This window comes from Ursus americanus, chromosome 33 (assembly GCF_024610735.1).
Source record: "Ursus americanus isolate L20-20 chromosome 33, mUrsAme1.1.p, whole genome shotgun sequence".
NCBI lineage: Eukaryota > Metazoa > Chordata > Mammalia > Carnivora > Ursidae > Ursus > Ursus americanus.
Genome location: NC_142159.1, coordinates 11,899,474 through 11,926,842, shown reverse-complemented (window position 1 = coordinate 11,926,842; position 27,369 = coordinate 11,899,474). Strand labels below are relative to the sequence as shown.

Here is a 27,369-nt window from a genome sequence, read left to right as displayed (position 1 = left end):
TCGCTACTGCCTCTAAAAACACCAAATGTAATCAAATGAAAGGTGACTCACAGGCACCCCCTGCAGCCCATTTATATTTAAAAAAAAGAAAAAGGATCTCACTGTACATCTACTAATGCCAGTCTCTCTAGTGATGGGTGTTATCTGACGTTATCCCCATTTCACAGATGAGGATGTTGAGGCTCACATGGGTGAAGTAGCTAACCAGAGGTCACACAGCCAGGAAGAGCCAAGGTAAGGTTTGACTCTATGCCTGCCTGACTCCAAAATAATTTCCTCGCCCCATCCTTTGTAGGAAGTACAAATCTGTCCCCCTCACCTGTTACGTGGGTAACGTACATAAGTCTGGCAGGGTGAAGTCTGCGTTACTTTCTGTGTAAAATGTGCACAAGTATCTTTTCAGTAAAGGAGAGGGGGCAGCAGTGTGGCTTCTATTAAGTTCCAGGGGGAGCCAACGGACCGAAGAAAGGGAAGGTCCCTGGTCAGTAGAGTGGGGCGAGTCAGTCCCGTCCTCTTCCTGGATGCTGGGAGTGAATCAGGTGGGCCCATCAAGGGCTCGAGGGGCGAGGGCCACCTGGTGTGGCCTCTGGCTCCTTCTCAGCTCTCCAGGTTGACTCAGTACATATTTACTCAGAACCTCCAGTGTGCCCGGTATTACCTAGGCCCTTTGATGACTCCGGAGATGAAGATGGTCAGGGTCTCTGCCTTCTGAAGCTTGGCCCGTCAGAGAGACAGACCAACACACATGCGCCTATGAGTCAGCCTGGGCCAAGTGATTAGCGGTGGGACCCAAAATGGGGCAGGGAGGAAGCATCAGCACTAGAGGGGATCTGAGAAGGCTTTGTGGAGGAAGGGGGGCCAGGCTGGTCTGTGTGCATGGCAGGGCTCCTGCAGGGGGAGGCACCCAGCTCTTCGCACATGGGGAGTGCCTGCACCCCAAGGGCATTGCTCCAGCCCACAGGCAAGAAGGGGGCCTGGGAGTCTTGTGGCTGTGGGCACCTCCCTGGGATCCTCTCAGACCCTCTGAGTCTAGCCGTGGTGGCACAGCAATGAAATGCAGAGTCTCTGTAGCAGACGGCCCGAGTGGAATCCTGATTCCACCCTTCATCAGCCTCGGGAAATGTTCATGACCACTCGAAGCATCAGCTTCCCCATCTGTGGAACAGGGACATGAATTGACCCTCCTCATAGAGTTGTTGGAGGCATAAAGGAGGTGCTGCCCGGGGGTGCTCGGCGGCTCAGTGGCCCCCTCCACACAGGCTGCTGGCTGTTGATTTGTCTCTGCTGAGGTCCATGTGGGCAGCTGCACATCCACTGTTTTACACACCGGGTGTGACCGCTCACCCCCAGCATGGTTCTGCAAGGCAGAGTACAGATGAGGAAACTGAGGCAGCTAGTAAGTGTGGCTCCAAGCTTGCCTCTTTCTTCTAGCCCATTCCCTGCAGCTCGGCCATCCTAGCAAGTGTCAGGATGCTGCCCGGGGGCATAGCGCCGTACCAAGCTCTCCCGGCACTGCCTCTGCCATGTGTCTGTTTCTTGGGGTGAATAGGGCCTCTTTGATTTCCTTTCTTTTCCCCTTTCCAAAAATCATCATTCATCTTGTTATCAGAGCCACGCATCTGTGTCTCCTGGCTCTGGTCCACAGGCTGTGTTTGCCACGATCAATGCATAGCTCTGTGTGGCCACGACATATATCCAAGATGGCATTGTGACCCTGTGCCTGTGGGCCTGGGAGGACAGCTGGAGGCTCCTCTGATAGGCTGAGGTGAGGCAACTGGCCGACCTTGCCCTGTGCTCAGGGTTAATTCTTCTTGTTCCTGGACTGGTGAACAGCTGCCCCCCAGCTTGGGGGCATCACCAGTGGCCCTCAGGCAGTCTCAGAGCATGGGCCCAGGTGCTCCCTGCCACTCTCCGTCCACCCACAAGTGACTAGTAGGCACACACCAAGAGGGATAGCTCCCTGAATTACTCCACGTGGGGCCCCCACTGGGTACCCCTCCCAGCCACTCTTCACACAGCAGCCAGAGGATCGGGTCCCTAAACCATCCAGGCTTCTCCCTGAGTCCTTAGGGCTGTGCAGCCCGGCCCCACCCCCTCGCTCCCACTACCGCCCTTCTTCCCCACTGCCTGCGACCTCCTCTCTGCTCCACAAACATGTCAAGACTTCCCGCACATCAGGCTCTTCTCTGGGCTGTGCATTTTGCCTGGTTTACCGCCACCCCCTCTTTCGTCCTGTGCTTCCTTCAGACCTCCGCTCGAATGCCACCCCTCTCCTGGCCTCGGATCCTGCTCTCTCTTCCTTTATCACGTGCATGACTTTGTACCTAGATGTTGTCTGTGTGATAGATACCTGGTTGGCGGCATTCTCTGCCGCCCTCCCAGACCTGCAGCTCTTTGAGGGTGGGGACTGAGACTGTCCACTCCCCCTCGTGCTTCAGCACCAGGCACGTCCTGCGCCCTCAGAAATGTGTTTTGGGGTGAAGAAATAAATCTTGAGCGAGCAGTTTAATTCCTTGAAGCCTCAATCTTCATGTGTAAAGGAGGGACAATAACAGAGTTGTCACAGTAAAAAAGCTACATGTGAAACCTAGGCATGGCGCCTGGCACGAAGCCAGCTCCCAGCTGTGCTCACTGTGGTTACTTCTGTTAACCTCTGATGAGGAAGGGGTTGGTGGTTGGCGTTGAGGAGGACTCCACATTCCACAAGCAAACCTTTGTGGAGTGCCAGCCCTTGGCCAAGACCTCAGGGTGTGGTGGGGTTGGTCTGTGGCCCCCAGCGCCTCACACCACACAGGAACGGCCTCGGGCAAGGGGAGCGGGCTGTCAGGGAGGGTTCCTCACCTGGGAACGAGGCAGTGGGAGGACGGCATCCGTTCCTTCGTTCAGCAAATCCCAGAGATGCCTTGACTGTGCAGGGCCAGTTGCAGCTTAGATTACATTCAGCCCCGAAGACACCCACTGCCCGCGATGGACTGGAGAAAAGGACACAGATTACCGTACTGAAAGTGGAAAGAAATTCTTTTATTAGAAGAGTTCAGAGGAGGAAGACCCTCGGTCCAGGTCGGGGGAATCAGGGATGTCTTCCTGGAAGCAGCAGCATTTTTTCTAAGACTTAAAGTAGCCATTGGATTGAGAGATATGTAGAGATATTTGGGGTGAGAGGAGGGCATTCCAAGCAGAGGTAACAGCTTGAGTAATGGGCTGGAAGCCTAGGAAGAAGGGACCAGAGAATCAGTAGTCTGGCTGGAGTGTGAAGAACATAAAAAGACTAGTAAGAAATAAGGGTGGAAGGGCATTGTATCAGTCAGCCTCTTCCAAAATAAAGCTGCGGGACAAATGATTCCACAACAAGTGGCCGACAACAACGAGCATTTATTTCTTGTTCGTGTGGTTGCAGATAGGCCAGAGTTTATTTTATTTTATCTAGGCTGTGCTCAGCTGGGTTCAGTCTGCTCCACCTATCTCTCACCGTTCTTGGACCGGTGGTTGTTTGAGATTCGTTCTTCTCACGGTGAAAGGGGGGAGCGCAGGAGGACAAGCCCAACCAGGCAGGCTTATTTCAAACTTCCATTCAAGTCATATCCACTCATCCCATGGGCAAGTCTCACAGCCAAACCTAAAATCAAGGGCACAGTTTAATCCCCACCCACCATGAAGCCAAAGCAAATTACATGAACACGACCAATGGGCCGGAGATGTTTGCTTCTCCCATGGAGGTAGAGGGAGGTACTGAGCAATGCTCCAACTTACAGGTAAAAGCCAGGTAGAAAGTGTATGGAGGGACGCGGGAGGTGTCCGGGGCTGCAGCTGGACTTTAATCTCTCTTACGGTGAGCAGCAGAAGACTCTGCTTTTCTTTTCCCCCCAGTGAGGCAAGATGTGTGTTGGGAATATGCCACAATGCCTTTTCGGCTTCATTCCGCCTTCCTGAGGGCTCATGTCTCCTGCCTGCCTGGCAAGAAAGCCATGCTATTCTTTCTTGCGTGGCCGAGGAGGCCAAGGATCTGCAAGGCATCCTAGCTTCGCCAGCCCCACTGCGACTTCCTGTGCCGGAACTGAGCCTTATGATAACAGGCCCACGCATTAAACCTAAGGTGTGGTGTGCTGGGTATATCAAATTCTCTTATATGGAATGCCTGCTGAATGCTCTTTGTATACATTTGTCTGAATTGGCCACACCTTTCTAAAAAGAAGACCTTATTATCCATTTTTCTGAGGTCAAGTTGGTTGCCCAAGACCACACAGCTGCGAAGGAACTAAGCTAGGATTAGAAAGAACCAAGCCTCCAAGATCGCATGGTCTGGAAGGCGGTGCCTGGTTACGGCTCTGCCCTGCGCTGCTGACCCACTGTGTGGCTTTGGGGATATCACTGTAGCTTCCTGGACTTCAATTCCTCCCTCTGCCTTTTCTTCTCTCAGAGACGTTCTGAGATAAAAAGCAGTTCCAAATTTGATCCCCAGCAATGTCAGAGAGAGTTTTAAAATACACGTTTCCTGCTCAGACAGCACCCTCACCTCTGACTTAAAAACAAACAAATACCACATTAACGTTTTTAAAACATACCCTGTTTTCCCGTGAGGAGCCCTGTCCAGTAGACCACTTCAGTGAACCGCGTCTGGTCACTGGGCGCACTGACCCTCATTCAGCCGCCGGCCACAGCAAACATTCTCCAGCCGGCTGTGGCAGCAAAGTGTGGCATCTGTCCGGGAAGGCTGGAGGAAGCCATTCGTTCCACCAGGGCCGTGACATCTGCGGCAACCCATTTTGTCCCTGCGACAGTGTTTTCCTTGGATAGCTGGCCACTGCTGTGTAGAGTGTTGTCTCCGAGGCCAAGAGACCTTGTCAAGTGTTTGGGGGTCTCCAAGAAAGCGCCGTCAGTGTTTCCACGAGCCGGTCATTCGTTCAACAGCTCTCTGTTCTCACCTTCCCTGTGCCTGGCCTGGGGGTGGATGCCGGGCCACCAGGAAGAGTCAGATCCAGCCGCCGCCCTGGGGATTCACAGGCGTGTATGGTGTGGTGGGGGCAGTGTTGTGACCGGGGTGACTGCAGTGGAGCAGGGCAGGCTGGCCCAGGAGGGAGTAGTCAGGTCTGCTGGGTGGCTCAGGAATTCCTGAGAGAAGGCTCAACACTCAAGCCCAGGCCAGGACAAAGAAGCCAGCTCAGAAAAGGATGGTATCCTGGGCCTAGGGACCCATGTCAGCGGTCACCCCAGAGCATTTGGGGAGCTCCTGGTGAGATCATGTGGATAGAGCATCACCCACACAGAGAGCAGCAGAGCGGCGGGAGAGGCTGCCGAGGCCTGGACCACAGGCACCCTGCACACGGTGCCCCAGGGACTTTGAATGTGATCAGGGCTCTGGGGCTTCATAAAGGGCAGGAGCATCATCGGATCTGACCATCTCTTATCGATTCACCTCTAGTAAGAGCATTCTGTCGAGTGCCAGGAAGAGTTCCTACAAAATATCTTTAGTCCTTCCAGAGGCTCAAGAAACCTTTGCCTGGAAGCACATCCTCTGGACGCACCCTGGTGTAAATAGCCATCATGGGAAGAGTCAAGAAAAATGTTATTACTGGAGGGAAAAAACCCCGCCCCAGACCTGACAGAGGTGCAGAGCTCCTGATCCCTGGAAGGATTTCGTGCATCCAGAAGACCTCGTCATACAAGATGGTGTGGTTTTAAACAATGCCCTTTGGGGTAGTGGGGATATCACTTTAATCATCCTAAAAACCCACACGACAGAACGTTCCAGTTGCTACTCCTGCATAACAAATTACTCCAAAACTTAGTGGCTTTAAACAATTATTTTATGATGCTCAGAGATTCAGTGGGTCAGGAATTCAGAAAGGGCACAATGAGGACAGCTTATCGCTTTAACACCGTGTTTGCGCCCTCAGCTGGAAAGGCTTGAAGGGGAGCTTCACAGCTAGAGCCATCTGGAAGCTTTTTAATTCACATGTGTGGAATTGATGCTGGCTGTTGGCTGGGAGCTCAAAAGGGGGCTGTCAGTCAGAAAACATACACGTGTTCTCTCCTTATGGGCCACCTTGTGCTTCCTCACAGTATGGTGGCTGGTTCCAGGCGCCAGCGTTCCAAGAGACAGGGGGTGGGAATTGCCAGTTTCTTAAGGTCTGGGTCTAGAAACTAGCGCGTCATCATCCCTTCTGGTTTCGTCTGTTGTTCCCGGTAGTCACAAAGGTCCACCCAGGTTCAAGGAGAGGAGCGGTGGGAAGAGTGCCTCTCCTGAGGTGGGGTACACTGTGGCAGCCATGTTTGGGGAATAAGGCTTGCCACACAGCCGCACTTGTGTTGGTTCTTTACAGACTAAGAAAAGTCTCTGAGGATTATGTCATCAAATTAAAGGCAACCATTAGAGTATGGCTCTGGGGATACTGCGGTAATAGGCTGTGCTTTGGGTGATTTTTTTTTTCTTTCTGAGTGTTCTTCCTGCAGTTTATGTTGCCCAGCCTGACCCATTTCCCTTTGCTAACATAACATCACATAAAAACCTCACCATCATTCATATGGTAGAGTCAGGAGAGGGGGTACAAACCTCAGTCCAGCAGGGCAGGGCTCCTGCCCAGGCAGCCCCAGGGGGAAGAGGTAACAGGAGCGGGGGTCCAGTTCCTTGTAGAAACTGACCCACGCAGGACAAACAGCTTCATACAGGATGATGGTGCCCACACACTTAGCCACCCCGGCCGATCCGGCCTCGCCCCTGGAACAGACTGCAGCCAGGCGCTGAAAAATGTGAATGAGCCGCAGCCCGCTCCAAACCCTCCCCACCCAGGGTGAGGGGCCCTTTATGCACAAATGCTGGAAAGTGTTCTAGACAGTGGAGGACAGCAGTGAACAAAACAGCGCTCTGCCCTCCAGAAGCCTGTGCTCCCTTAGGAGAAGACAGTCACAGGCAAACAGATCCCACATGTAAGGTCCCTGGGATGAAGGTGCTGAGAACAAAGAGGTGAGGGAGAAGTGATGGGGGTGCTGTTGTGGCAGAGGGACTGCCAAGGCCTAACACGGAGCAGGAGCAGTCTCGGGGGACTCAGCAGGCAACAAGAGGGGAGCAAGAGAAGTGGGAGGGGGAGAGGGAGAGGGAGAGGGAGACGAGGCCGAGAGGAAGCCAGGGCCAGATCACAGGACCTCCAAGTCCAATGGGAGCCACGGGAGGATTTTGAGAAGAGGAGTAGCATGCTAGGACTGTCATTTTCAAAGGATCCTTCTGGCTGCCGTGTTGAGGACAGATAGGTGGAGGTGTGGAGGGTGGGGGGCGCGAGGGGAGAAGCCCAGGGGCCAGTTAGGAGGCTCTTAGAAGAAGGTGGCTGGACCAAGGTGGGAGCACAGAGGGGGTGAGAAGTGCGTGGAGTCTGGAAATCTTGTGACGAGAGGCACCAGGATTTGCTGCGGAATGGCATGTGGGGAAGAGAAACACTGAGTCAAGTGCTGGGGCACAGCTCCTGGGAGGATGGGCTTGGCGTTAACCACGGTGGTTGAGGAACAGATTTGGAGGAGCGGGTTAAATGTGAGCTGTCTGTGACCTCCCAGTGGTGATGGGAGTGGGGGCTACTGGATAGGGGAAGCTGGGGTTCGAGGACAGGTCCTGGCTGGGAGTGGACATCTGGGAGTCCTCAGCGTGCGGGCGGTGCTGAATCACTAAGGGGATGAGGGAGGGCAGAGACGAGAAAAGGCCCAACAACGGAGCCCGTCCGTAGAGGTCTGGAGAAGAGGAGGGACACGCAGAGGGGACTGGGCAGGCCCAGTCACAGGGTTAGAAGAAAGGCAAGAGGAAGAGTGGCTTCCTGAAGGCCAAGTTCAGCCCCAAGCAAGCATGGTGCCAGGGAGAGTAAGTGTGGCTGTCAGAGACAGACCGGCCTGCTCCCGGCCCTTCCCCTGCCCACTTTCACTGGGAGTTGTTCCTGGAGCCTGGAGACCGGTCTGACGCAGACCAGAGCCCCGCTCTTACAGACGTTCAGATTGACAATTCCTTTGTGGTGTGAAGAGAGGGGGGCAGCATTGTTCTGGAGATGGGGGTGCACAGAATAGGGGCCTACAGTGAGGGCCTGGAGGAGCTGGGGAAGACTTCTCAGGAGAGGAAGGTCGGGGGGGCAGAACCTTATATAGACCACGGGGTGGTGATCTCAGTGGCTTCCCGGGCAGGGAGGCACCAGAGGGGCTCTAGATTGCCCAGGAGACGGTGGGGTGGGGGAGGCAGTTCCTAGCAGCCTGCAGAAGGGTCACGGAAGTCGGGGCTACGCAGAGGCCGCAGGGGATGGCGAGTGGCCCACTTGGGTTGGGGGCTCTGGCCTTTGGGGCTGCTTGGAGACAAGGTGCAGAAGAGGGGCAGAGAGGCAGTGGGGACCCTTGACCTCAAGGGGCTCACGGTTAGTTAGGAGGTGAGCCAAGCCCCACAGTGCAGGCAGGGCAGGAGTGGTAGGCGCATGATTGGGAGCTCTCTCAGCAGAAGTGGGTTAGCTGGGTAGAATCAGGGAAGGCTGCCAGGGGGAGGCAGACCTTTGAGAACATGTGGGCTTTGAGTATGCCCAGATGCACAGAACGGCTTTCTTGGTAGAGGAGAGCACACATAGAAAGGAATGGAGGCTGGAGTGTATGGCACGTGTCAGGGAAGTGCAGCTTGATGGGAGATGAGATTGGCCAGGTCCTTCAGCGTCCGACCCAGAAGCTTCACCTGCCCCCCCCCCCCCATTGCACGGGTCCTCGGAAGCCATTGCAGCTTCTGAGCTGAGGAGGGACACAGTTGGATCTGGTTGTAGGAAGACAGGTCAGGCAGCAATGTGCAGGGTGAATCTGAGGGGAGGGGCAGACGTCCCGGAGGTAGGAAGACCTGAGAGGCTAGGTGCACACCCAGATCAGGGGCGTTAATGGCCTCAGCAGCAGACATAGGTGGGACCCATGTGACACTTTTCAGTTGGGCCGAGGGTTCTACAAGCCGTAGTCTCATGCCACACTGCCTTGTAGGCCCAGGAGGGGCCAGAGATACAAGAGCACCCCAAGGCCTGGGTGACCCCAGAAGACTTTGTGGAGGGGCTGCTCAGAGCCAGTTGGGGGCAAGGAGGGCCATGCAGCTGGGTTAAGCTCCCATGGCCCCAGCGCTGCGCCAGCTCCTTTCCATCCACTGCCCCGTTTAGCCCTCCCTGCAGCCTTATGAAGTAGGTCCTACTCTCATCCTCATTTTGAAGACGAGGAGCATGAGACTCAGAAAGGTACAGTGACTCGCCTTGGCACACAGCTAGTGTGTGATGGAACCAGAATTTGAAACCACATCTCCCTGAAAGGGCCAGTGTTGCAAGATGAGCTATGGGACCCCGGGACTAAGAACAATGAACTGATTGATCAAGCACTTACTCTGGGCCAGGCACAGACAGGTGTCTTCATCAGAAAGACCAGGCACATACGTGATGCATTTATCCCAGCTCAGGAGCCTGCAGTGGCTCCCCAGTACCTACCTAGCCCACGGGTCTTACCTCACTTAACAGATGAGAACTTTGGCACAGAGAGCAGATGTGTTGCTGGCTCAAGCTGGGGTTTGAACCCAGGGCACTGTCCTTTTAACTCACCTCATGGCCTCCTGCCCGGCAGGAAAGGGCCGGGGCGGTCCTTGGTGCACAGCAAGGGTTCAGAGCTGGAGGTGGGAGAGTGAGCCAACCTGGAATCTGCCTCAGGGCCAAGCGCAGTGGAGCTTCCAAGCTGGCTGCCTGACTTTTTGTCCCCCTTTGGCTCTGTGCCTAGACACCCTGTGCTTGCTCACTGAATAGCTGTGTGTGTCCCACCCCACCCCCCACTGGCCCCCGGGGAGCCACCCCACTCCGGCCGCAGGTACAGATAGAGTTGAATTTGGGATTGGGCCTTCTCTCTTGCCCAGCCTGGCCACTGGGTAACCTCTGGCCTGGAATGAAAGGCTTTCCAGTAAGTGCCTTGCTGGCCCGCAGCCTGGCTGCGAGGTAGGAGTGGGCCGGTGAGAGAGGTCATCAGAGCGAAGGTGCAGGAACCTGAGAGCAGGGCGGAACCTTGCTGCCTCCACAAGCTGCCTTCTCAGCGGTGCCTCTGGAGCACTCGGGAAGGAGAGCTGGTCACCAGCTTGGGCCCCCGGGCTCAGGCTCAGCCCAGGGAAGGAGGGCCCGTGGGGTGAAAACACCAGGCAGCCCAGGGCAGGATTCAGAAATCAGATACTCTGAGCCGTCTCCCTTGGCCTTAGGCTTCTCTTTAAGCCTTCACGGTCACAGCGGTCTCCTGCCCCTTGGGGGGGAGGGGCATGGTTAGCAATCAGATCCGACTGTTTTCACAGGGAAACGAGAGAACTTGGGTTCTTCTCCTCCTTTGGTCTAATCCTAGGCGTATCCCAACCCCTCTCTAGGGGTCCTCTACGAAATTTAGGGGCAGGGCAGTGGGATCTTAAAAATCCCTTCAGGCCCTTAAAAAATCAGGTGTGAGGCCCTGTGGTATAAGCTTCAGAGCCAAGAGCATGGACCAGGCGGGCACTCTGGGGCCGGGCGCAGCTCGGCGTCTGTGGCATCTGTGGTACACCAGTGTCCCCAGGCCTCACTGCCGCTCTACTTCACGGCAAAATGTTCCCGAGAACCGTGTTCGGCCTTTGGCACCCACAGGGGAAGCAGACAGCACAAACCAGGAAAGATCAACCCTGTTTGGCTTTGGGTGTTTTCCCGCCAATCCTTCAGTGTAGGAGGGGTTGACATTCTGGAAATTCACTTTCACCCCAATACTGAAACCACCCTGGGATGCCTGCCTCTGAATTGGGAAGCGCCTGCTTCTGGAAGTGGATTCTAAAACCTCCAGCCTATCCTTCTCCCAATTTCTCCTGATCTCCCTCCTATCCTTTTCCAGGCTATGCCCTTTATCAGACCTTGCCTGGCCTAGAGAGGTGGTGGTTGGAGTTTCAGGAGTCTCTGCCTGCAAAGTCATCAGAAGCGAGCAGTTAGGGAAGCACTAGTTAAGGAGATGAAATGCCAGCTCTGAATGCAGGTGTGCCCGCAAAGCCTGTGCTCATGCCTCGGATGCTGGAGGGGCACAGCCCGCTGGGGGAAGGTGGAGCCTGTAACGGTTCTCAAGGCTTTTTGAGCCTCTGCAAGGAGGACACTGAAAGAACAATCAGTCCTCTTAAGCCAAGTGCTGGTCTCTAAAGGAAATTGCTGCTACCTGTATTTTTAAGGAGTTGATGGGAAACAGCCTCCTCTTCCAGGAAGCCCTCCTGCTGGCCCCAGGCACATCTTTTACTCCCTCCTTTCCTCCTTCACAGTACTCTGCACTCGGGCTCTGGTTGTACCACATGGGGAGGCCTTCCTCATCACTCTCCTGCCCAGTCTGTCGTGTGGAATGCTGTGTTGTTTTACACTGTTATCTCTGCCTCTACTCCCAGGACAAGAGTCTAAGGCCCAGTAGCAGGGGCCAGGTCTCCTAGCTCTTGCTTTCTGTACTCACCGTCCTAGAGCGGCCACAGAATCTTTGCTTTGTGCAATTTATTTGGTTTCTTTGCCCAAACTTTTTTTTTCCTTTTTTTTTTTTTCAAATGGAAATACATTTCTGGTTATAAAAATAATCCATGAGCTGAAGAAATCAAAAAGCACCTGTAATCCCAGCACTTGGAGATAACCATTGAATCACATCCTGGCAGTAGACTTAGTTCTGTGCGGGCTCATCCACATTTGGCATACAACAAAGAAATTAGCCTGTGCTGCTTTTCTTTTTTTGCAGCCTACATTTTTTAACTTAACAGATCCCATGGATATTTCCCCAATAAACACAGGTCTACCTCACCTGCAGGGACGGCTGCATCGTGTCCTATTTTATGTTTGAGCCACAATTCATATAACTAATCCCCTATTGTTGGAGTTGGAGTTTTTTCCCAACTTTTCCCCATTGTACATGGTACTGCAATAAATACCTCCTGGATAAATATTTATAAACATCTTTATTTTTTATTTTTATTTATTTATTTTTTTTTGGTCTTAGAATAAAATAAAGAATGGAATTGAAAAGTCAGAGGACTGGCATGTTTGTTAAGACCGTGTAAACCCAATGATGGTTCGCCCCCTCCCCCATGTCACAGAAAAGTGGTGGGCACCTGGCTGGTACTGACTTGCAGGCGGATATGCATGGACAAAGGTCTGGGAAGCGGTTCGGCCTGTGAACTTGGTGTCCCAGCCCGCTGCCCACTGTCCGCTGCCCAGTGCCCAGGACGCAGCCTGGGGTGGGCAGAAGAGGGGACACTTGCTCTTGGACTCCCCTTTGAAGACTGGCGGAGTCTCCCTGGATCGTGCCTAGGCCAGCGTTGGCCTCGGAGCCTGCCCAGGCACTTAGAGGGGGCCTGGGGATGGTGGCTTGTGTGGCTGGGGATGGAAAGGATAGGAACGAGCCTGGGTCATGCCTTCGATCTCTATGCCTACAGGAGGCCTCAGCGGGGCCACCATCATTGACTCCCTTGACACCCTCTACCTCATGGAGCTGCAGGAGGAGTTCCAGGAGGCCAAGGCCTGGGTTGAAGAGAACTTCCATCTGAACGTGGTGAGTCAGAGACCCTTGCGGTGTTAGAGCCAAAAGGGGCCTGGAAGGTCAGTGGCCAGCTCCACCCTATCACTTCTGAGACCCAGAGCCCCTGGCCCCAAGGTGCCCAGCAGAGCAGTCCTGCAAATGGGGCTCCATGCACTCTCTACTTTGTCCTAAGACCAGCCTCAAGGTGGGGGATGTCTCCAGCCCTGGCGAGCCCATGAGTATTTACCAGCCTGTTCTCCTCTGAGAGGGAAGATAGCCAGCGACCCCTCCTTCCCCTCCCTGCGGTGCCAGGCACCCAGGAAGTCTCTTCTAGGGCTGAATCTGTCACGCAAAGCAACAGCAACAGGGGAAGTGGCTTATCTGCTCAGAGCTGCTCTAACGTGGAGCCCCCACCCCACCCTCTGCTGCCCTTTAGAGGTGGGGGAGAGGATGGCCTGCCCTCTGGGTGACCGTGGCACTGACAATGCCTAATTCACAGGCTTGTTGTGAGGTTAACTACCACGGAGGGTTATAACGAGCATTATAACACTGTCAGGTCTGATATGGACGTAGGGTGGTGTCCTCCTCCTCATCATTACCGTTATTTTGAGGCATGTTATGGCTTCTGGTGGTCTGTGTGAGGAAGCTTAGAATCCTTCCATTTCCTACCGTATTGAATGAGAGAAAGGCCGAGGTGGGAGAAGGAAGGGGTATCTTCCCTTGCCCCTGAGCAGGTGGTGGAGAGAGAACGGGCATCAGGCAGCTACCTAGGGTGCCAGGGGCTGGCCGGTCCGGGGAGCCTGGGGACATTCAAGCAGGCTGGGGCAGGTTAGGGAGGGTCCTCGGAAGATAGCAAGATGGGGTCACATCCCCTCTCTGAGCCTTGGCTTTCTCATCTGGAAAATGGGAATGATGACCTCGCTGAGAATGGCCTTGTGGTGCTCGTCAGTAGAAAGGCTCTCCCACATGAGGGGGTCATTGTGGGTTGTCAGCAGTGAAAGACTGTGATGTGGGGGGCGCTGGGCGGGCGTCTCACCTGTCCCACTCAGAGCCACTTGCTCAGGACGAAGAACCTCTGGCAGAGAAGAGCTAGATCTCTTGCCGACATCCCAAAGCCAAGTAAGAGGCTGAGGTGGGATTTTAACCTAGAGCTGGTCCTTGGCATGAGGCCCCAAGACCCCTGATTTGCAGTCCAGACCCAAGAAAGAAAACACTGATTAAGGCAAGTGTGGACATGCCCTGAGGGCTGCAGACGTGAGGCCGAGAATTGCTGCTAACCTGCACATGTCTGCCTGGCATCCCTGCCTCTCAGCCTCGGCTTTGTTGCGTTTGCCCCAGAACCTCCTCGGAGGAACTTCCCCTTGCCCAGTCTCCCCACCCTCCTGCTAAGCCAGAAAGTTCCCTCAGGAAGGGGCGGTGGCTGGACTAGAGAATTTGCCTCCCCTCCGGCAAGCTTCAGCCGGCACCTCCCCAGCAAGTTCTTGAGCTCCTTGGAGAGCAGCCAGGCAAAACTTTGCTCCGATGGCCTCGGGCAAGGGCTGGGGAAGGAAGCCAAATCCAGCGTTTATTTGCAATGCTGTCAGCGTGCTGTCTTGGCCTGCCAAGCAGGTGCTGATCGCTCTCAACTTTTGCTCTGAAAACCACCGCCCGCATAGCCCGGCCTGCTAGGCCAGGCCCCGGAGCTCAGCACAAGGGTGGCCAGACCAGCAGGGGCTGGGGCTGGGGCCGGAGTAACCTGTCTTAAGGGCCTGGCTATCCCTGGGAGCCCTGCAGGCATCTCACAAGTGTTCCCCCACCCCACTCCACCCTCCCGCTACCTCCTCGACCCGGCCTCCCTCCTCTTTCTTGCCGCCCTGCAGAGTGGAGAAGCATCCTTGTTTGAGGTGAATATCCGGTACATCGGAGGACTCCTCTCAGCCTTCTACCTGACAGGAGAAGAGGTAAGTTGGCCCCTTGAGACCCCTGGACCATTCAGGTGTGAGAAGACTTTGGAGAACATCCAATCCCACTCCCTCATTTCACCAATGAGGAAACAGGGATTCAAAGGGATTTGCCTGGGGTTGTCCACCCAACCTCCACAGGGCCACCTGCTGACTCTTCCTCCTCTTCTGTCTGAGGCCTTCCATTCTGCTGCCCAGGTGAGCCCCCGCTGGCTCCCACAGTTGGTAGTAAATTCTCTAAGGACGACGACTAGTCTTTTTACACCATCCACAAAGCTTCTCGCACAGCACCCAGCAGGCTCTAGGCTCAGCTGGGGCTTGTAGAGCTGCTGGACTGGTTTTTGCAGGTGTTGGTTTTCAGGATAGATGAACCCAAGACCATTGTTTCACGATTCCCCCCCCCCCCCGGGGGGGCCCTTGTCCTTGTTCTGCTTCACCGCCGCTCCTTTGCTCCCCTCCTGGGCCAGCCACCAGCCGGACAAAGCTCCAGGTCTCCAGTGGCACAGAAGACGGGCAGCCACTGCTGGTCACATGCCCTAAGTGCAAGGCCTCAGGCCCCAGGCAAGCTGCATTGGCTTCCAGGGGAAGGGCTGAGAAGTGCGGGGAGAAAGCAGAGCCCTGGGCAGAGAGTCAGAAAATCTGCATCTTATCCCCACACCATACCTGCCTGTGACCTGGAGCAAGTCCTCTCCCACCCCTAGGCCTCGCTTCCTTCCCCACCATGGGGATCGGCTCACAGAAATCTTGTGAAATGGGACAGGCGGGATAAGGTTTGACCCGGAGCTGACCACCTCCAAAGCCCACATTCTCCATGCTGGAAGAGAATTTTGAAGATCACAGATCTCTGTAGAAATGGGAGGCTCTTCATCCCCTCGTCAACTCCCATGAAAGCACAGCCCAAGTATTGGGCATGAGGTTGGCCAAGTCCCCAGGACATGGGTCATCCATCGTTGTGCTCCCCGTTACTGCTCAGCACAACCACTGCTCTAGGGCTGACGGCCTTGGCTTTGGCCCTCTCCCTTCCCTGCACTTCTCCCTGCTCTGTCCACCCTGAGACAAATGTCAGCCCTACCGCCTGCCGCCGGGGGGACAAAGGAAAGTCCCTGCTCAGCCCCAGCACTGTCGTCGGAGGTCGTTTCTGCTTCCCTGCAGTTCAAGGCCCCCACCAGGGCCTCAGAAGCAGCAGGCGCATGTTCCCCCTCCCCAGCCGCTTCAGGCCTCCCCCCCAAGCCTCATCTCCTCGGCAGAGATTACCGCTTGTACCAACTCATCCCCAAATAATGGTAGTTGGGAGCCCTTGGCTTTGAGCCACACGAAGCCTGAATTTCACTTGAAAACCCGAGGCCAGGAAAATGACACGGAGCAGAGAAAGGCACGCTGTTCTTCCAGGTACTCGCCCAGCCTCTCTGCTGCTCACGGCTCTGGGAGGTGCCCACGGGATGTGGGGACAAGGGAGGGAGCCACGCAGCTCCGTGCTCACAGGGGTCAATTTGGGGGCTAGCGATTGAGGGAGGAGCTGGTGCCCCTCAGTCCTGATGCTTGACTCACCCTCCTCCCTTCTGTTAGGGTATCTGTGATTCCCAGAACTTGTTTGAGGCCTTGGCTCCCTAGTGATGTAGTCTGGCTGGGTCTGAGGACCCAGAGGAGGAGAGGTCCCCCAGGGGGGTCCTTGGCTTCATGCAGGATAGAAATGGAACGTGAGCCAAGAGGAAGTGAGAGCAGATTTTATTGAAGACAGAGAGAGTGCAGGTGTAGACAGAGCATCTGGGAGACGCAGAAAGGAAAGGGAGAACGAGTCTCTTCTTTGCTTGGGATCTGGGGTTTTTATTGAGGATTGTGGTCTGATGTCCATGTCCTCTCAGGCATCCAGGAACTGGTCAGAACAAGGACGGGGGTCCAGGTGTCCTCCATAAGTGACTTATTCCTTGGAGCCGGAGGTCTTGGCATCAAGATACCTAGTGTCGGTCTCTAGGGTATGCCGTTCTTGCCCAGGCTTTCCTTAGATGGTATCTGTTGTGCTGGGAGATTCCAAATAAATCATGAACTCCTTGATCCTTACGAGGAGGGCTCCATGATTTATAGTGTGAGGCAGATGTAAGGCAGGGGTGCAGGTGCCAGCAAGGAGAGAGGCAGGAAAGGGAGCAGAAAAAGCAGTCCTTCGTGGGGTCACTTCAGTTTGCCTGTGTCACTAGAAGGATCATCAGTCTGACTGTCTAGGATGCAGACTGGACAGTGGGGTGTGATTTAGAAATAGTTCACAAAGCCCAGGGAGCCCCACGTGGCTCAGAATCCCTGAGCAGGCAGGCTCCTGAGGTTGTGGGCACAACCCTGTAGCCACGCCCTGCCAATCCCTCTCTGTCCCCAGCACCTCCGCATGGCAGAGACTGTACTCCATGTGTCCCCCCTCATTGACCCCCAAACACCCCATGAGGTGGGGGTCTTTGCCTACTTGCAGATGCGGGAACTGAGAAGGAACTCCCTCAGGTCGCGTTCCCTGAGGTCTGCGGTGAGTCGGCTCCTGACCTTTCTGCCACGGGCCTGGGTTACAGCCCCCATGCAACCTGGCCCAGTGTCACCACTTATCACCAGGGCTCAGCCGCACTGGACTGAGGCCTCCCTCCTCTCTGTCCTCCGTTTTGCGCACAGTGGGGTGCCTGTGGACTGGGCCTTCCCATTCTTCAGCTTCCCCACGAATATTTGTGGAATGGTGCCAGAGACCCCAGCCCCCTCCTGGGCTGAGGCCTGTCTTTGCTACCAAGGGAACCTATGGGAGGCGAATCCCTGCTGGGTAGGCCAGCCCTACAAGATGCCCCTGGAATGGCAAGTGTGATGACAGTCACACCAGGTGACGTTTGCACAGCTCTTTACAGTTCATGTAGCACATTCACTTGTACACATCCTCTCTCTTGAGTTCTAGAAGAACCCCGTGCGGCGTCCAGGGCACATGAGCAGTTGTATTGTGCAGACGAAGGTCGGAGACAGTATGCAGCTCACCTGAGGTCACACAGCTGCCAACCTGGGCTCTGACTCCCAGCCCGGAGAACTTTCCACTCTCAGAATATAATTCTTGCTAGTTTCTCTCACCTCTGTTCTGGAACCGCTGGGCCCCTGACTGTGGCTTACCATGGCTGTCTGCATCTCTCTGTGTTGGAAAGGCAGCTGGTCTCACTTACTAGCTCCACAACCTTGGGCAGATTGCTTCTCTGACACTCAGTTGTGCCATCCTCCGAGTGGTCAACACCTTCCCCACAAGGCTGTTGCAGGGATTGAAGGTCATGCAGATAAGACACCTGGCACAGTGATATACTGTGACTTATAATAAGTAATATATATTTGGTCTTCATCCCATTTCTGGCAGAGCTCCTAAAACACTTGGAATTTCCTAAGCACTGAGAGCAATAAATGTGTCTTTTATTATGTAAATTGGGCGACTCTGGGACCCCACCTGAGGATAGATGCTGGTTGCCAGGAGAATCAACCACAGGGTGAGAGGGTTTTTCTATTCAGTCCCACCACCGTGACTTCCAGGGACCAGAGAGGGGCTGGTGGTTGAATCAGGAGCCAATTGGCAGTGGTTTAATTAGTCGTGCCCATGTAATGAAGCCTCCATAAAACCCCAAAAGGAACTGGGCCATGGAGCTTCTGGGGTGGCTGAGCACCCGGAGATCTGGGGAAAGCACCACTCCTGGAGAAAGCATGGAAGCTGCGTGCCCTCTGCCCATTCCTTGCCCTCTCCCCATACCTTGCCCCTAAGCATCTCTTCCATCTGACTGTTCCTGAGCTATGTCCTTTTATAATAAACCAGTAAAATGTTTCCTGAGTTCTGTGAAGCACTCTAGCAAATTAATCAAACCCAGAGAGGGGTTTGTGAGAACCACTGACTTAAGAGACCGTGGGTCAGAAGCACAGGAACAGGCTGGACTTAGGACTGGTGTCTGAAGGGGGCGGGGGAGGGGTGCTGCGGCAGTCTTGTAGGACTGAATCCTCCAACTGCGGAATCTGATGCTGTCTCCAGGAAGATAGTGTCAGAACTGAGTTGAATTATAGGGCACCCAGCTGGTGTCTGGAGAATTGCTTGGTGATATAGGGAAACACCCCCCACACACACACACATAGTGGAATCGGGTTCAGAATCTGTTCCACACCCACTCACTTCCAAGAGAATAAGTAGGACTCGTGTTCTTCTGCTCCCGGTGGTGCCCCTCTGGTCCGCACACACTCACTCAGCATCCTTCCTGGTGTGGTTGAGACCCTGCAGTGCCCACCAGCGATAGGGCTTTCCAAAGGTGGAGACGTGGAAATTCCCAAGAGCATTGAGAAGATTTAGCTTGGAGTCCTCAGGGCAGAGGGCAGCCGGTCAGCTGCCTGGAGCCCCAGCCCTGGGCTCAGGTGTGAGTCAGTTCCTCTGCGCCTCACTGCTCAGCCTCCCCGGGGGACAAGTGACACTAGCAGGAGCCTCAAATGAGACCTATGTTGTGCTAAACCAGTGGCTTCTGGGCCAAGGCTTTGGAACCTGGGTTCTAGACAAGCTCCCGCAGGGACTCTGATGTGGATGGCCCCCGTGCCCACCTCTGGGAACCACTGCCTGGCACTGGACACTGTCCTCTTCTCTCACCCATCCCTGCCAGGGCCCAGGTGCAGCTCTTCCCTTCTCACCTCTCCCCTCCCAAGCGAAAACCACAGAAGCCCTCAGAGGCCTCGCTGCCACATCCCAGCTAGTCTGGCAAACTCGTCCCCACTGCAAGCCCTCCGCAGCTGCCTCAGCCGTTCAGTGGCCCGTACTGGGGCCAGGGCCTCAAGCAGACTTGGTTTTACCTCACTTGGGAGGTCAGTAAACTGGATAGGCCTCGGGCTCTGAAGCAAAAGGAAACGTGCGCTGTTCCACCCGGAACAGTTGCTAGGGAACTTACGTTTCACGTTTTAAAAAATAAATAATATTTACTGTGGACTTGCTTTTATTATAAAAATAGCACAGAAAGAGAGATAAGCTGAATGAAGAAAGCAAAATTCCTCCATGAGCCTACCCCACACCCCAGGAGAGCGTTGTTAACATTTCGGTATATTTCCTTCCCAACCGGTCCTCATACATCCACGTGCATATAATTTTTACAAAAGTTGAATTACGCTATTTCAAAATATACTTTTCTTTTAATAAACGACAAACCCTTTCTTTGCTATTAAGTCATTATCTACATCATTCCAGTGGCCGCCTGGTGTTCCGTTGCATGGATAAGTCCTAATTTAACACTTCCCTTTGATATTTAGACTATCTTCATTTTTCCACCATTCTAAACAATGCTGGAATAAATAGGCATGAAGTTCAATCTTTACAACACCTTTGATTACTTATTTCCTTAGAATAGACTCCTAAGAGGGAAACTGTGGCATCAGAAGGTCACAAGTGCGTCTGAATTAGAAAGGTGTGAGGGGGTGAGAGCCTCCAGCAGGGCCCTGAGGCCTGGGGCCTCCTTACAACTCGTTGGCCATCAAGTCAGTAGTTTAACCATTCACCTTCTCTGCTCGTTCCCGTCTGTAAAATGGGAACGGTGGGAAGATTCCGAATGTCAGCGGGGAAGGGCCTGTCCCCTGGTTTTGCACACGGGCTGGAGTGCTTTGCTGAGAAGCTCACAGCAGCCAAGCCGCGAGGCAAGGACTGGAACCTGGGGCCGGGCGAGGCTCCCAGTCCAGCGCTCTTCACACTCCATCAGATGCGCTGCCACACGCCCTGCCTGTGGCATCCTGGCCCCGAGCTGTGGGCAGGCACTGGCATTGGTGACCGCCACCCTGCCAGCTTCATCCTCCCAGCGGCCACCCAAAGTACAGCTGGCATCACCGAGTCCTTGTCATAGTCCTGACACTGCCGTACACTGACCTAATTGTCATTCCTCCCAACAGCCTCCGAGGGAGGCAGTTTGGGCCTTGTGTTATGAGTGAGGAGGGAAACTGAGGCTCAGAGGAGGCGCCTCCACTAAGGCCACATCGCCGGGAGTGCGAGGAGCCAGGTTCACATCCAAGCCTGACTCCAGCGCCCGACGCAGCGCCCCCTCCCACTCAGCGCTGGCAGCTCCTGGGTCCGGCCGCCGGCAGGAGCGGCGTGGGGCAGGGATGGCGCCCACCCAGCCCCATTCATGATGCCCCATGCTTCTTCCTTTACAGGTGTTCCGAGTAAAGGCCATCAAGCTGGGAGAGAAGCTTCTGCCGGCCTTCAACACCCCCACGGGAATCCCAAAAGGTGTTGTGAACTTCAAAAGGTAGGACATCTGGTTTCCTGCTTGTGGCTTTGGCTGTATCTGTGCAGAAATTGAGGCACAGGGAGAGGTCACGACCTGCCTTGGGAATCACAGCGAGTCAGTGGCACAGTGGAGATGAGCCTTAGCCACGGGCTTTCCAGGGCTGATGTTTGTCACCAAACCTGGGACTTAGGATTCATAAGGCCTGATCTTCCATAGCTGGGGAGGGGGCAGCTGGTCTGTGGTCGTCCCCCAACACTGCCTTGACTCACAGCCCCACAGAAGTGCCCTGCTAGGGTAGGAGCCAGGAGGCACATCACACCCTCCCCCCACAAGGAGGTACCCCAAACCGCTAGGGGGGTCTTGAGACCCTGAGCAGAGAGACCTCTGGGCTGGGTCTCAGGAACCCAGTGTCAGAAGCCAGAGGGGCTTCTGGGGGCATCAAACCCAAGGAGGCTTGGACTCCAAGGAATAAAGGCCCTAGCCAAGTTCACATAAGCCAGTAACCGACCATTCCTGGACACAAACCCAGGACTTCCAACACCATTTTTAATAATACTTATTGGAATTTCCCCTCTTTAAAAATAATAAGTTCTCATTGCAGAAAATGTGGATTATATCAAAAGTGTTAGATAAGACCAGAAAACTCCCATGTGGTTCCACTAATCAAAGAAACCACCGGTAATGCTTCTTTCTACCGGCTTGGTTTTAAAACATTGATTCTTATTGGCTGCTTCCATGATTTTCCTTCCTGATCTATTGCTTAATTCAGTGTGTGAACTAGAGACTTTCTGGGTGGTCAGTAAGTCACAGAATGTCAGACTGGAAGGGACCTGGGCTATGCAATGAGAGAAGGGTAGAGCCAGGGCTGCTGCCGGGTCCAGCTCCAAAGCCTGTGGGCTGCTTACCTGCCCCCAGCGAGGCTGCCCTTCCCTCCCGTGGGGATGGGAGTGTGCGTATATCCACTCATTTTCCAGATGTGGTGACTGAGACCCAGAGAGGGGAAGGGATGGGGTCAGAGTCAAGAGAACTAATAGCCAGCCAGCCTGATGACCCATGAACCTTAATGAGCACGAGTCTTGCTCCTGGGGACCCCCAGTGCCCCGCTGTCTTTCCTTTCCTCACTCTCTTCTCCTACCCGTCACTTTCTTCTCGCAGCTTCCCTCACCGGCAAAGGCCAGCTCACCGGCCACCGGTGCCATTAAAGCCGCTAGAAGCATTTTCGCCTCTCCTGGCCTCCAGGCACTCTGTCTGCCTCCTGTGGCCTCGTCACATGCCCCTTCATGTTCCCCACTGGCCTGGGAGCTTCCTGAGGGTGGGATCCATGTCCAGTTCTTTGCTCATTCCTTCAACAAATATCTGTGTTCAGGACCGTGTGCAGGATAGGAGATGAACCACGACACTGTGCCGACCACGTACTGAGCAGTTCCATGTGCCCATTGTGCTAAGGGTTTCCGGTTTCCAGACGTTGCCTCACCAAGTACTCCTCACAGCAACCCTTTGTTGCAATATTATCCCCATTATTCAGTGTCTCGGAGAGGTGAAGTAACTTGCCCAAAGTCTAGGTAATTGGGGATAAGATTTAAGCCCGTTTTGTTAGAGACTGAAAGCTCTGCTCTTAGCTCCTGCCTGGCCATCCCTCAGACAGAAGCCCTGCTGTCCCTGCAGGAGCAGACCCCTGGGAGACATTGTAGATGGCACCCAGGCACTCCCCAGGGCCATTCTTGAGGCTCTACCACAACCCTGAGTCTGGGAGGAAGGCTGTGATATTTCCATCTCAGCAGGCTTCCCCGTTCCATCTCCTGAAGTGTTGTCTTACCTCAGGACTCTCGATCCAGTGGTAGCTCCCACCAGCTGCCTGGGGGGGGGGGCGGGGGGGGAAGGGGCGCTGGGCTCCGGTCAAGTGCCTCCGTGCCTCAGCTTCCTGTCTGTCCTAGGGAGGTCCTACTCTTTCGGCCAGCCTGCCCAGGGCCTCACAGAGGAGAGGGGACTCACCTGCCCCTTCACTTACTGTCTCTGTCGGAGAACATTCCTGCGGTGTGACCTCACATAAACCTCACCATAGGGACGCCTGGGTGGCTCAGTTGGTTAAGCGACTGCCTTCAGCTCAGGGCACGATCTCAGGGTCCTGGGATCGAGTCCCACATCGGGCTCCCTGCTCAGCGGGGAGCCTGCTTCTCCCTCTGCCTGCTGCTCCCGCTGCTTGTGCTCTCTCTCTCTGACAAATAAATACAATCTTAAAAAATAAATAAATAAATCTCACCACAGGCCACAGAGGGGCCCCCAGGCTAATCGAATCCCATTCTCCGTGCCAGGGTTGATTTCTCAGAGCCGGACATTTGGATCTCTGCTCAGATCCCTTTCCCACGAACACGGATCCTGGAGAAACAAGCCCACTGTCATGGAGCCGAGACACAGAGTATCTTTGTGGCTCTCTGTCCCAGGGCTAGCTTCTTGGGCCTCACTGCCTGGAGTCTGGGATAGGACCTTAGCTCAGTCATCCTTCCCTCGTCTGTGCATGGCACTGCCCTGGCTGTCTGCCTTACCCCTGTCCCTCAGAGCCCGGACCGGATGCGACACAGATCCTGACATTTCTGATTAAGAAAATGCATTTATTTTGAGGCTATTTGCATGCTGCCAGTGCTGTATACATATGTATGTACATGCATATTTCCTGGCAACACCTCCCTTTCATTTTCTGGGTAAGAGAGTCTGTTGCTAAAAAAATGCCTCCCTGTTCCACCCGGGGGAATGTCAGGGACGTTTACGGCCCGCGGGGCGCGGAGTTTGCTCTTTGGAGAGGGCCTGCTGGTGGGAGCTGGACCGCCCGTTGCTGCCCCTTGCTCTGGGCATAGCTCGCTCTGGGCAGCTTTAGGAGGAAGCACCAGACTGGGTCCCAGCGGGAGGGTAGACAGCTAGGCCCTGCCCGGAAGTGAGGCTGACTGCTCCTCCCCATCTGGGAGGCAGAGGTGGGGACAGCGGTGACCTGCGACCTGCAGGGACCACTGAATCTGAGAGGGTGGCCATGGCCAGTCCAAAGATTAATTTCTCTCACACACGCAGACACACTTGACTGCCACCCACCCCAATCATGCAGGCTGAGATACACAGGTTCGCCCGTGTCACACACTCGTGCCTCCGCACGCTTCCACACACATACGCATCTACATAGGCACGCCACACGCAGATACCTGCGTCTTAGTAATTGCTAGCGTTTCTCGAGCATTCACTGTGCGCCAAACATGATGTGAGCGCATGATCCGGTTCTCTCTCTTCAATCTCACGATGACCACACCAGTGAAGACAGTGAGCGGGAGAAAGGTGAGGTAGCTTACCCACGGTCACACAGCAGTAGAGCGAAGTCAGAATTAGCATCCAGGTCTGTCTGGCTCCAAAGTTCACACACGAGTGCACACTCAGGCGTACAGATACCCATGGGAGCTTCTGCCGTGCCGGGGAGGGGCACTGGGGAGTGACCCCGTCTGCCAGGGGAGAGAACACAGGCTGCAGACCCACTTGCAGGCTTAACAGCCTAGGAGGGAGGCAGAGGGCAGAGCCTCCGTTAGCCCGTTGCCTTGCAGGGCTGATGGAAAGCCCTCCTGGTCTCCGGATGCTGTCCAGAACAGGTGCATTTGGGGCACGAAGTACCTAGGATTTGGATTTGGATTCAGCTCTACCAGTTCTGTCACTTGCCGTGGGACCTTGGAGAAGGGTCTCCCCCTCTCTGAGTCTGAGCATCTTTACCTATGAAATAAGAATCATGGTATCTACCTCCAAAGTTGGATGTGAAGATAAGACACTACAGCTGTGTGGCACCCATCAGGAACTCAATAACTCAAACAATAATTTTAATAAGCTATAAGCACATGATTTATATGTGCATAATTACATAACGTGAAAAATGACAGTACTTACATGCCTAATTTATACCTCACGGTAGCTCTCTGAGGTGTGGGTACTGTCCTTTAACAGATGAGGAAACTGAGGGCGAGAGAGATCAGCCGACCTGCCCGAAGTCATCTGGCCAGGCGCTGTGGAAGCCAGCATTTGAAGACAAGCAGGAGAGGGAAGGCGCCCACCCACTGCCCGCCTCTGCGCAGCCCTGGTCTGCCTGTCTGCCAGGCTGGCTCCACTGCAGGGAGCCCACTCGGGAGGGAGGGGACAGGAAGGAGAGGCTCATGTGGGGGAAAACAAGAACAAAAGACAGCTGAGTGACCGGTGGCTGTTTTGACCTTGAATTTCTCTGCAAGGGCAGGAAGCATCCATTATTCAGGAAACCCTCTGTGGGTTCCCACGGCTCCCACTGAGCTAGCTGGAGAGAGAAGTCTCACTTGGCCTGAGGGGAAGAGGGACAAAGAGGGGACACCTTCCCCTTCCCTCTGGGTGGATGTGGGGCCATCTGGGTGGGAGACCGTTAGGGGATGCGCTGAGCCCAGTCTGAATCTGGCCTCCACCACCTACAGCTCCGACCTTCTGATAACTTACTTCCCTCTCTGGGCCTCAGTTTCCTCTTCGTATATTGGGATGAATGACGCTTTACCTTGTGGGCTTTAAATGAAGTCAAGATGCAAAGAGCTTGACCCAGCGCCTGGGATCTGTAGTGGCTCAATACACAGAAGCTGTTTCATTTATGATCCACGAGCCAGGTCTCCCCTCTCTGTGCAGCCCATCCTTCCCCACCTGCCCCCAAGTCAGGGAAATGCCCAAAGAGGTGGAGACAGGAAGAAGGGGCCAGTGGTCATCTCTGTGTGTTGAGGCCACCTGCTCCGTAAGATCCTAAAACTCTAGTCCTCTGTTTCTGGAAATTGACACTGATGAGTTTGATTTCAGAGGCTATATTCAGGCCAGATAATGGAGTTTGGAGGGGAGAGGGGCAGCCTCAGGAGAGCCCCAGCCCACCCCAGGAAAAGGGGTGCCCCTCAGATGGCAAACCATGACCTCCCAGACCCACCTTCTCCCACGCCTACCTCCCTAGGTCCTGTCCTGGGCAGACAGAGGCCAGTTCCTAGGGAGGCAGACCTATCCCAGCAAGGAAGTGGAGGGGCTTCCCAGAGGCTGGGGCAGAGCCAGCCCCCTCAGCCTGCTCCCTGGAGCCCCTACAGAGAGGGGGCACTCACTCCACCCTGCTGTGTCCCTGCCCTGTCCCCCTGGTTGTCCTAAACTTCGCACAGGAAAGATCATCATGATACATATGAGGAAACTGAGACACGGGGAGAGGAAGCAGCTTGCCCAAGGCCACCCCCATTCTGCACTTTGCTCTTCCCTCTTCACCCCACAAAAGCCCTAGGAACAGAGACCAGGACCACTTCCCCTTGCCCAGTTTGATGATGCAGGAGCTCAGGCGCGTGAGGCAGGGAAGGTTTGCCCAAGGCCTCTCAGCTAACAAGCTTGACCCCGGCCTCGTGGCTACAGAGATTTAAGTGTAAACACCTGGAAAAGCCGTGTCCTTGCTCATTATTATATAATGAAAAGAGGCAGACCACACAGTGGTTAGGACCGGCTCTGGCGTCAGGCCAGCATTGGGTCCCGGTTGCTCCACATGCTGTATGATGGCGAGTGGGCGACGTCACCATCCCAAGCCTTGTTTTCCTCATCTGTGAGAGGGACAGATGGGAGGATTACCCCACCTCTGTGCTCTTTCTCCTTGGAAGCACCCAGTATCTGGAAGCGGGACTGAGACAGCCTTCTCCCGCGAGGATCTGTCTGAGGTGTTCATGAGACACACGTGATTAACAGCTAAGGAGAGCTTTACTCCGAGAGCCCCTGCCTCTTTTATTCCCTAACCTTGGACCTCCCGGGGAGCCTGCAGCTCCGGGCACGTGGTCATACCAGAGCCACCTGCCCGTCAGGTGTGGGTTCCACAGAATTCCAGGAGGGGCCATTGTGTCTCCTTGGGCAGCACAGCGGGCAGGACAGTGTGGGGAGAGGGAAAGAGCCAGGTGGGGTCCCCGCTTTTCATCTGCCCTCGTTCCGACCCCAGCCACAGCAGTGTACCCTCCGCACACAGCACCACGGACCATGAAGCGGCCGGACTGCTGCGGGGTCTGTGTGGCCCCTGATGGCATTGTCCATATCACCTGTAAATTTAGCATAACTTGGGTGCCAAGTCTTGGCCACCAAGACAGCTCTGCTACCGTCCTTGAGCCCATACGTCTCCCAAGGGCTGCTTGATGATAGAAACAAAGAAGAGTGCAGGTAGACCGGCCTGGGTTCAGGTCGCCTTCAGCAAGCTGTTCACTGACCTCTGTGTACGGACTCCCAGGGAGGAGTGTTGGAGATCGGATGGTCAGAAGCTCCCAGGAAAGGGCCCGGCATGCTCTGTGTCAGGGTGCTCCCCCACTGAGCAGTCCCTGTACTCTCAGCAGGGGCGCCAGCCCCACCAGCAGCGGGGTGACTGGGGGTTCTTCTGTCTTTTCACAGTGGCTCCAACAGGAGCTGGGGCTGGGCCATGGCCGGGAGCAGCAGCATCCTGGCCGAGTTTGGATCCCTGCACCTGGAGTTCTTGCACCTCACTGAGCTCTCTGGCAACCAGGTCTTCGCAGAAAAGGCAAGTGTTCTCCCTGCTCCCCCCACCCCCAAATGGCTCCTCCCTCTTCTCCCCACTCAGCAGGTCCCCAATCAGCAGGGGGGCCTCCGGCCACCGCTAATACAGCCAGTAGCTGCTTGCGGGAGCCCTGAGTGTGCCCGAAGCCAGGTAG

The 27,369-nt window shown here is 54.9% G+C and overlaps 1 protein-coding gene across 1 annotated transcript in view; it reads left to right on the top strand.

Annotated features, from left to right (window-relative positions):
* The window catches only part of MAN1C1 (mannosidase alpha class 1C member 1), a 140,155-nt gene that overhangs the window by 92,251 nt on the left and 20,535 nt on the right, over positions 1-27,369 (top strand). The window contains exons 3-6 of the mRNA XM_045782485.2: positions 12,419-12,534; positions 14,361-14,441; positions 20,598-20,692; positions 27,092-27,218. Coding sequence (XP_045638441.1) covers positions 12,419-12,534; positions 14,361-14,441; positions 20,598-20,692; positions 27,092-27,218 — 419 coding nt within the window. The remainder of the gene's footprint in view (positions 1-12,418; positions 12,535-14,360; positions 14,442-20,597; positions 20,693-27,091; positions 27,219-27,369) is intronic.